At 61.8% G+C, this 10,431-nt stretch overlaps 1 protein-coding gene across 2 annotated transcripts in view; it reads left to right on the top strand.

Annotated features, from left to right (window-relative positions):
• PRSS27 (serine protease 27) overlaps window positions 1-7,967 on the top strand; it is a 32,658-nt gene extending 24,691 nt beyond the window's left edge. Inside the window, exons 1-6 of one of the 2 annotated variants that reach the window (XM_032144737.2) lie at window positions 206-315; window positions 3,890-3,916; window positions 4,532-4,694; window positions 6,071-6,342; window positions 6,709-6,878; window positions 7,580-7,967. In XM_032144737.2, coding sequence (XP_032000628.1) covers window positions 270-315; window positions 3,890-3,916; window positions 4,532-4,694; window positions 6,071-6,342; window positions 6,709-6,878; window positions 7,580-7,873 — 972 coding nt within the window. In that variant the 5' untranslated portion in view covers window positions 206-269 and the 3' untranslated portion in view covers window positions 7,874-7,967. Of the gene's footprint in view, window positions 1-205; window positions 316-3,889; window positions 3,917-4,531; window positions 4,695-6,070; window positions 6,343-6,708; window positions 6,879-7,579 lie in introns of those variants that run through there. The other variant, XM_058434035.1, reaches the window with a different exon arrangement.
• The last annotated feature ends 2,464 nt before the right edge of the window (window positions 7,968-10,431 follow it).

Genomic DNA, 10,431 nt, shown 5'->3' on the forward strand with positions numbered 1-10,431 from the left:
CCAGGCCAATGGCACCCCGTGCTGCGCTGGGGTGAGGGGTCTGCCCGGGGGTCTCGGGGTTCAGGGCCAGGTCACGGAGGAGTCGGCCCTGGGCGCTTCCTTCCTGAGGAGAGGAGCTGGGCAGGCCGGGCAGACGGGTTGGGCGGCATAGCCGGGCCTGTGCTCATCTCCAGCATAAAACTCCACTTCATGGAGCCTGCAGCTCGCTCGTGCTCCAACGCTTCTGCCACCGCCGACCACGGCCCTGCGCCCCAGCCAGACCTGAGGACATGAGGCGGCCCGTGGCGGTGCCGCTCCTGCTGCTGCTGTGTTTTGGTGAGTCGCGAAGGTGCAGGGTCCTGGTGGTGCAGTCCCCCAACAGGCCCCGCTGCACTGCCTGGGGCTCCGGCTCACGGCTCAGCCCCCTCCTCCCTGGGACAGGCTATCATCCCTCCTGCCCGTGAGCAGGTGGGAAGGCTCCAGGTGTGCCAACTGGGGAGTCCAAAGTGGGGCAGGCAAGGTGGGAGATGTGCTCACAGGCCCCGCAGGACCCCACCACCATAACTGGGCAGGGCCTTCTCCCATGCCTCTCCGCTGGCACTGCTGTGCCAGCTCTGGCCAGGCTCCCTGCTTCCTGCCACCTCAGCCTCTCACCCCATTCTCTAGGTGAGGACAGGGGCCTCCTATGTGCAGGATGTGAACTCAGGATCCAAGTGCCTGGACCATCATCCTCAGGGTGGGAGGGTGGCCGAGCCGAGGGCTGCTGCCTGTGCCCAGAAGCCCCAGCAGGCTGGCTGCGGGCTCAGTAGAGAGCTGGGGGCAGGGGGTGCAGGTGGCAGAGGGCCCTGTCTCCTGCTGACAGAGGAACTGGTGATGCGCCACCATGCCCTCTCCCAGTCCTGGGTCAGGGACAGCAGGTGCAAGCCAGGGGGCCCCACCTGCCAGGCCCCTCCCTGCAGGCCGGGACACTCTCTGTCAGGGAAACCCTCTCACATTCGTGGGCTAGCCCGGCCAGCCTGGCAGCCACCACACTTCCCTGTCCTCAAGTCACCTCCCAGGGCTGGGTCAGGTCATCCCAGGCTGCAGCTTAGCCAGGACTCCAGGCTTCCTCATTCCCCTGGGTAGGAGGGCACCAGGGTGGCCCCTCAGTGGCCCAGTCTCCCCCGCCCCATTCCCCCAGCCTCCCAGCACAAGGGTGATGGTGCCCTCTGAGCGAGCCATCTGCACAGGAGGTGGAAGGCAGTGACTGCCCCTAAGCGGGGTGAGGAACCAAGGTCATTGCCAAAACTCTTTGGCAATGAGTTTTGCAGTCGGTTCACAGCTGTGACCAGAGGCTGGACTCCTGGACACGTCCTCACTCCCAGTCCGAGGGTGGCACCCCCACCAGGTCTCTGGCTGGTACCCACTAAGCTTCACCATCCCCACCAGCTCCCAGCGAATCAGAGGCCCAGGCCCCAAACAATGCTCCTGACACCCCCGGCACCCCTGGCTGTTGCTTCCAGCCCCCACAGGGCGCCCACCCTGAAGGGCTCAGCTGTCCACATCACCCATTTCCGATCAGCCCCCACAGCCACACCTGTGTCCGTCCACACATTCCCTGAGATCAGGCCCCCCAGATGCAGCCCTTGCCTTCTCGGAGCTGCTGGGCTAAGATAAGACTTGATTCTGGCTCCAGGGTGATGTAGGCAGAGCTCCCATCAGAAGGACAGAGAGCTCAAGAGAGAGTATGGGGCTTCCAAGATAATGCAAGCAAGCAAGGAAGACTTCCTGGAGGAGGCAGCATTCAGTTGGGCCTTGATCTCTAGATAAAGACTAGGACTTGGCTGGGTGCGGTGGCTCACACCTGTAATCCCAGCACTTTGGGAGGCCGAGGCGGGCGGATCACGGGGTCAGGAGATCGAGACCATGGTGAAACCCCGTCTCTACTAAAAATACAAAAAATTAGTCTGACGCAGTGGTGGGCGCCTGTAGTCCCAGCTACTCAGGAGGCTGAGGCAGGAGAATGGCGTGAACCCAGGAGGTGGAGCTTGCAGTGAGCTGAGATCGCACCACTGCACTCCAGCTTGGGTGACAGAGCGAGATTCCATCTCACGTCCTGAGAAAAAAAAAAAAAACTAGGACTTATGGAGACCGGGGGAAGGGCATCCAGATTGTGGGGTGAGGGGAGCAAGCACTCAGAGACCAGAAGACTCTGCCTAAATGAGAAGCACAGGGCTACTTTAGGAAGGAAGGATCTGCATGGGGAGGAGGTATCGCTGAAGGGGGCAGTGCTCAGGCAGGGAGCATGGAGACACAGCTCCTGCAGGCTCCCAGAGGGCGAGAAGGCCTGACAGTGCACCCCCTTCTGCAAGCAGGATCCTCAGGCCTGGAAGGAGCAAGGGGTCGGGGGGTGGGGGGAGGCAGGGAATAACCCTCCCAGGAGTGTTTGCATTTTAAAGGGCACTTAATTAGCACAAATTAATGAGCAGAGCATCCAGGGCAGACTCTCCATTTCCTGTTGCCCCTGATTCTGCTTCTGCAGGGCACCCCTTTGCCTGCCCTGCACCTTCTCCACCTCCTCCTCCTGCCCACCCACAGCTGCCCCCTCGCCGCCTGCTGCCTTATCGTCCAGCAACCCCCAGGGGTGTCTGTGCCCACCAATGGTGTTGGGGAGGGTGTCCCCCAGACTGTGAGGCAGACAGGTAGGAAGAGGATGCCGTAAAAACCCTGGGGGTGCTTGGGCCCTCTGTGGCCACTTCCTGTCCCCACAGCCCTTCGACTCCGGGGGACTGGTTATCTTTTCTGGGCAGAGTGAAGACATGGTCCACAGCAGCTGGCCCCGGCACCAGAAGGCACTGGGGGTCAAGGGGAAGCTGAGGGCCTAGGTGTGGGGAGGTGGCTGTTCTGACCCCTCCCCAGCTACGGGCAAATCTGCCCCCACAGAATCAGATGTGCGGAGTGCAGGGGTGGTGAGAGGAGTCTCTCAAGGCCAGGAAGTTCCAGGCTTTGCTACCCTGGGGCTGTACACTGTGGTCCTGGCTGGGGTCTCCAAGCTGGGGTGGAGGCTCCAGTGTTTGGTTAAAGGCCCAGCAAGAGGCCCTTTGTGTCCTGGGGTGTGGGAGGCAATGGACCCCAGAAAATATGTTCCCATCCTTGGTTCCCCCGAATGACCCCATACCTTACTTCTCTTCCTGGCCCCTCACCTTATCCGCTCCAAAACCCCCTTGCACGGCCCAGCAGGGGGTCCTGGGCCTCGCCTGCCGAGCCTGCTGCATGCCTGGGAGAAGGGTCAGCTCTTGGGACTCTGGAATCTTGAGAAGGTTGATCCCTGATGGCCAATGCAGACCACTGTACCTTCTCTACTCCCCTGAGGCCAGGGGGAAGCCTGCGGGGCTCGGGCCTCAGCCTCAGGACCAAAGTGAGACTTGGGGAAGGAGCTCTTTCCAGAGCAGACTGTGAGAGAGCCTGGGCAGCTCAAATGCAGAGAGAGCTCCCGGGCCTCTTCCACTCTGAGCTGTTCCAGGAGGAAAGGCCAACCCTACAGTGCCAGGGCTGGAGGCTGGACCCTCCCCAGAAACTTCCAGACAAGGATGGGTGTGGAGTGTGGAGGGACAGAACCCTTGCCAGGATGAGAAGGGGACATCGAGCTTGGGGATCCCTTCACTGGCATTTCCTGACCGGCTCCCCATGTGGCAAGGAGCATCCACCCTTGCAGATAAGCTCTGGCCCATGGGCCTGGGCCTGAGCATATGGCAGAGCCAGCCCTGGGGGGGAAACTGCAGGCCCTTGGGCTCTCCTGTGAGGTCCCTCTGTGGACTGTCCCTCTGGAGTCCTCAGGAGCTGGGGAGGGTTAGTGGAGAGTGGCTGCAGGGTTGAGGAGGGCAGGCCAGGCTGCAGCTGGCCTGGCTGATCACCCTCTCCTCATTTCCAGGGTCTCAGGGGGTCAAGGCAGCAACAGGTAAGCACCCAAGGCCCTGGGGTGGGAGGGACAGGAGCCAGCTGGACTGAGCCAGGGACACTCACACCCAGAAGGAATTCGGAATGCACAGGACACGGGAATTCCGGAGGAGGGGAAAGTGGGGGCTGCGTGGAACTGGAGCCCAGAAAGGAGAGGAGGAGGAAGGTCCACACAGGAGCAGGACGGGCAGCACAGAGCATTGAGGCATGGCACAGGATGAGGGCGTCGGGGTCTGAGGATCACCCTGAACAGTGACTGGCCCCCTCTGGGTGGCTCCCTTGCAGAGGGCGTGACACCCGTTCCATCCTTCCAGACATCTGTTTGGGTCAGGCCCTGGGACAAGACCCTTCCCTGGGTTATCTCAGTGCCTCCGTGGCCCCCAAGAGGCAGCTGTTAGGTTGCCCTTCCCGGCGAGGAGAGTGAGACTTGGGGGGCAGCTGGGGAGGGTCTGCCTGTATGCCAGACTGCCCCGAAGCCCAGGCCTCCGACTTCCCCAAGGTCTTCGGGCAGGTCGGGGCAGGTGGGACGAGGACTGGAGTGTGAGGCTGAGGGCTGGGCCTCGGCCATGGGACCAGCCCCAGTGAGCGCCCCCACCCGCTCCCCATGCTCCCCCAGCCTGTGGGCGCCCCAGGATGTTGAACCGAATGGTGGGCGGGCAGGACGCGCAGGAGGGCGAGTGGCCCTGGCAAGTCAGCATCCAGCGCAACGGAAGCCACTTCTGCGGGGGCAGCCTCATCGCGGAGCGGTGGGTCCTGACGGCCGCACACTGCTTCCCCAAGTGAGTCCGCCCGCCCCTGCCCCCGCCCCCGCCCATAGCGCTGACAGCTCCCCGCGCGCGACCGGTTCAGCACCGTGGACAGCGCCCGCCGCGCCAAATCCTGCGGGTGACCTCCCTGCGGGTTCCTGGTCCAGCCCCGCCGCCTTCCAAGCCAGATGCTTCCCTTAGGTCCAACTCCAGGGCTAACTTCCAGTTGCAACCGCTGCTCCCGCCCGCGGGAGGCGCCTCACACCGCCCCCCGACCCCCTCCATCCCCTCCACCCACTCACCCACTCCCTGTGGGTCCCTGCAGAAGCGGCCCGGCAGGCTCTGCCCATCAGCCCGTCCTGGCCTTTCCCCATCCCGCACACACCTCAGCTCCAGGACGCTCTTCCCGGGAGCAACTCTGCTCACAAAGCCCAAGGACCAGACAGAACGGCCCTTCCTCCCCTCACCCACCTGAGCCACCCCAGAAAGCCCTGAGCGGAGGCCAGGCCACCCAACCCTCGGCCGTGTATGAACCACCTGGCCCCACACCTTCCGGGTGTCCCAAACCCCTCACCTCACACCTCACCACCACAGCTCTAATTATTTTAAACCCCACATCTGTTTCTCTTTTCTTCTTGATCTTTAGAAGAATATCATGACAAAAAAAACCCCACATCTTAAATTCAGATACTCATGGCCAAGCACGGTGGCTCACACCCGTAATCCCAGCACTTTGGGAGGCCAAGGCGGGCAGGTCAGTTGAGCCCAGGAGTTCAAGACCAGCCTGGGCAACATAGCAAGAACCTGTCTCTACTAAAAAGTAAAAAAAAAAAAAAAAAAGAAACCCAGGTGCAGTGGTGCCTGTGGTCCCAAGTACTCAGGAAGCTGAGGTGGGAGGATGGCTTGAGCCCAGGAGTTGGAGGCTGCAGTGAGTTACAATTGCGCCGCTGCACTCCAGCCTGGGTGACAGAATGAGAACTCTGTCTCTAGGGGAAAAAAAAAAAAATCGGAAACTCGGGCTGAGAGAGGGCAGGTCAGCTGCCAGAGGCCCGCAGGTGGGGCTGGCCCTGCTGCACCTGGAGGGTGGTTCTCTCCCAGCCAGCCTTTCAGGTAGGCACTGTGACTGTCCCCACAGCACAGGGGAGAAAGCTGCGTCACAGAGAACTTGTTAGGTGACTTGCCCAAGGCCACACAGCGGCCAGGGCTGGAGGTGGAAATCTGAGTCAGGCGATCTGGCTTCATTGTCAACACGGATCACCGCTGCACCTGGCTGTCCTAGAAATGGCTCTCGAAGACAGCATGCAGAGAGAGGTGTGGGGCACGGTGGTGGCCAGAGGGGCCCCAGCCCCTCCCGGGCCTGTCCCCACATGAGGGGCCGCCTCACACCGCCTCTCTGTTTCTCCCGCCAGCACCTCTGAGACGTCCCTGTACGAGGTCCTGCTGGGGGCAAGGCAGCTAGTGCAGCCGGGGCCACACGCTGCGTATGCCCGGGTGAGGCGGGTGGAGAGTAACCCCCTGTACCAGGGCATGGCCTCCAGCGCCGACGTGGCCCTGGTGGAGCTGGAGGCACCAGTGCCCTTCACCAATTACGTCCTCCCCGTGTGCCTGCCGGACCCCTCGGTGATCTTTGAGACGGGCATGAACTGCTGGGTCACTGGCTGGGGCAGCCCCAGTGAGCAAGGTAAGGGGACAGGGCTGGGAAAGAATGGGGGATGTGCCTCAACAAGGCCCAGGGCGGCTTGGGGACCACTCTGAACCCCCAATCTTCGTGTTGCTATATTAATGCATACACACGGTCTCTGTTCACACAGGTGGGGCTGAGGGGAGCAGCAGCAGACCCAGAAGGAAGAGGGGGTGAAGGGAGAGGGGGACAGAAAGGGCCCAGCCTGCTGCCTGGAAGGAGGGAGGATGTCTGCCCCACAGTGCCCTAAGCCAGAGATGGTCTAAACATGAGGAAACGACAGGCAGGATGGAGTGGTGGTTCCCAGGGCCGTGGGTCCTTGATGAGGAAGTCCGTTGAGCCCCGGGCTGTTCCGCCCCTCTCCAGACCTCCTGCCCAAACCGCGGATCCTGCAGAAACTCGCTGTGCCCATCATCGACACGCCCAAGTGCAACCTGCTCTACAGCAAAGACACTGAGTTTGGCTACCAACCCAAAACCATCAAGAATGACATGCTGTGCGCCGGCTTCGAAGAGGGCAAGAAGGACGCCTGCAAGGTGGGAGCCATGTGGTATCCACGGGGACTCGGTCCCCACCTCCAAGCCCAGGGCAGGGTGGGATCATGCCCCGCTCCATGGGCTGTACATTCAACCAGCTGAGCAGCTTGCTTTGAAAAGGCAGATTCCAGGGCCGGGCGCGGTGGCTCACGCCTGTAATCCCAGCACTTTGGGAGGCCAAGGAGGGTGGTTCACAAGGTCAGGAGATTGAGACCATCCTGGCTAACATGGTGAAACCCCCGTCTCTACTAAAAATACAAAAAATTAGCCGGGAGTGGTGGCGGGCGCCTGTAGTCCCAGCTACTAGGGAGGCTGAGGCAGGAGAATGGCGTGAACCTGGGAGGCAGAGCTTGCAGTGAGCCGAGATCACGCCAGTGCACTCCAGCCTGGGCGACAGAGCAAGACTCCATCTCCAAAAAACAGATTCCTGGACCCCACCCCAGAAGGATCAGAGTCAGTGGGTCTGGAGTGGGGCACAGGAAACTGCATTTTCAACACACACACACACACCCTAGTTGATCTGGGGACACTAAAGAATAGGCACTCTAGACAATCAGACTGGAGGGGAGGGTGAGCCCGGCAGAGAGGCTCTGGGATGGAGAGAAGGAATCCAGTGTGGAGCTACACGCCTCCCGTGCGGCTGCAACTGAGTGTCTGGGAACTCAAGGTGGGCTCTGACGGTGCCTCTGCATCCCCCGCAGGGCGACTCGGGCGGCCCCCTGGTGTGCCTCGTGGGTCAGTCGTGGCTGCAGGCCGGGGTGATCAGCTGGGGTGAGGGCTGCGCCCGCCAGAACCGCCCAGGTGTCTACATCCGTGTCACTGCCCACCACAACTGGATCCATCGGATCATCCCCAAACTGCAGTTCCAGCCAGCGAGGTCGGGCGGCCAGAAGCGGGACACCCGGGGCCAGGAGACCCTTGAGCAGAGCTCTGCACCCAGCCTGGCTGCCCACACCATCCTGCTGGTCCTCCCAGCGCTGCTGTTGCACCTGTGAGCCCCACCAGACTCATTTGTAAATAGCGCTCCTTCCTCCTCTCTCAAATACCGTTATTTTATTTATGCTTCTTCCAGTAAAAACCCAGCCTGTGTGCCAGCTGCCCACGTGGGGATCCTTGGGGGACCCCGGTGGGTGAGAAGCTGTGAGTTGTAGGATGAAGCCCAGGTGGGAGATGTGGAGGGCTCTGGTCATCTCTGAATCAGCAGAAGGGAGCTGCAGCTGGTGCCCGAGGCGAGGACAGCATCAGAGCATGGGACCCCTGTCATGGGCCCCGCACAGGAGGCCACCTGCTGCCACCTGTGCCTCTGTTCTCTCACCTTAAAGGCCGCCACAGGGTGGGCACTGGGGACAGCGACGGACACAGGTGGAAAGACCCTCAGGGCCATGCAGGAGCCGTGCTGGGGGGAGAGGAGGGCATGGAGGGGCTGGCTGGGCATGGGCACCTCAGCCTCCCAAGCCTGCACTTCTGGTTGCCCGTGTCTCAGTGCCACCCAACTTTTCTAAACCACTTCAGAAGGAGTGGTGACAGTTGTCCCCTCGGGTGGGTGCCCACACCTGTGCTTTCCTGCTCCACTGCTCTTGGCACCCTTGCCCGGCGTCTCCCCTTGACCTGTCTCCCTGTGCCCGGCGTCTCCCCTTGACCCTCGGCTCCTCTTCCTCTGCCCCATCCCTCAGTCTCCACCCCCATGCAGGAGTCCAGAGCAGCAGGTGGTGGCAAGGGGGTGAGGCTGGACATGCACATGAGTACCTCACACCCACACGCACCCACGCACACGCACACAGGCACTGTGGCCTGCACAGCGCCAGGAAGAAATCAGGCCCTGGGTATTCACCAAGGAATCAAACCAACATCCACTCTGCAAGCAGCTGCTGGAGACCAGCCCTGGGGACACCGTGGGGAGCAAAACAGAAGGAATTCCCCGCTGGGTCCGACCCACCTCCCCAAGGGCTGCCCAGTGGCCCCCGCAGGCCATTTCTTGCACTTCTCCAGCCCAGGGGTGGGCGGGCAGGTCTGGGGGGCCTGTGCGCACAGCCCCATGGGGGAGCAGATGCACAAAGCCCAGGCGGAGGGAGAGGCAGGCCCAGGGAGCAGCACTGGGTGGTCCTAGCCGAGCAGGGACTGGCCAGGCCTCGCAGCCTCGGAGAGCCCTGGGTGAACCTGCACCCCGCTCTGGGCTGTGCAAGGAGCCCCAGGCCCCTGTGGTCAGGGAGGAGGCTACAGGTTAGATGGTCTTGGGAGGGCAGCGCCTGCTGTCTTTGTGATGAGACCCCACCCAGACCCAGGATGTCAACAGGCAGATGCCCGTGGGAGAGGAGCAGAAAACACTCTCTACAGAGACTAGGGGTTAAGAAGGGAAAACAGGTCTATTTCATGCAATTAACAGCTCCCACGAAGCATGCTGTGAGAAGGACGTTAGGAAGGGAAGAGTCCAGGTTGCCACAGGTCCCTTTTCCATCCTGGGGCGGGGGTGCAGCTCAGACTTTGCACGCCGCTGCGAAGCAGGGCTCTGAGCCATCTGCCAGGTGGGCGGCAGCAGGGCCCCTGCCAGCTCCAGGAGGGACTCAAGGGAGAGCCTGGCACAGGCCTGCGCACATTCTGTGGCTTACAGGGAGGTAGGCAGAGCGGGCGGCAGCCTTCATCCCCAGGCTCAGCTGGCCCAAGTGCACACATACACACACACACACACACCATACCCATGCCACTCACAGGCACACACAACACATGCATGTCACATGCCACACACAGGCACACACCACATACCGAGCACACACATGCCACACATCACATACAGCACACACGTGCATGCCACCCACACCATGTGCACACAGGCACACACCACACCCACACCACGTACAGCCAGTAGGTACACACACATACACACACACACACACACACACACACACACACACACACACACAGCAGGAGCCCTGGGAAAGAAGTCTGTCGGCTCTGTTAGGGCCAGAACTGCGGTGAGGGGTCAGCCACAGGCCGGGCCTCCCTGTGCCAAGCCCCAGGCCTGGGAACACTGGGGAGGAAGAGGTGCTCTGAGGGCAAAGTGACCCATCTTGGGGGGCATGGCTCAGTGCAGAGGTGCCAGAAGTCATTGTCCCTCACACAGATGCCACATCAGGGCCTTGGTGGCTGCACTGTGGGGTCAGCTCTTCATCGCCCCAGCCGGCCACTGCCACGAGCTTTAGGAGGAAGGAGGGTGCTAGAAGTTCCTGCTGAGTGGACACCAATAAATGCAGGGACGTCAAGGACGGTGGTGCCAGCCGCTGGAGGGCTCCAGTCATGGGCTCTACAGGAAGCCTGGGGAGGACGGGCACCCACGCAGGGCACCTGCATGTGCCCCGCCCCTGCCTCCTCTTCTGCCCTCACGCTGGCTTCCTGGAGCCACAGGGCTGGGCGCAGGCCCCACAGTGGGTGGGCTGTGCTGGAGCCAAAGGTCTGAGGAGGAACAGGGCCCCCTCCCTGCCCAGCAGACCCAGCGGCCCTGAGCATCCTTGGCTTCAGGACCCAAACTGCAGGGCCTGTCTCCTTTCCAGCCTTTTGC

This window comes from Hylobates moloch, unplaced genomic scaffold (genome assembly GCF_009828535.3).
Source record: "Hylobates moloch isolate HMO894 unplaced genomic scaffold, HMol_V3 SCAFFOLD_23, whole genome shotgun sequence".
Classification (NCBI taxonomy): Eukaryota; Metazoa; Chordata; class Mammalia; order Primates; family Hylobatidae; genus Hylobates; species Hylobates moloch.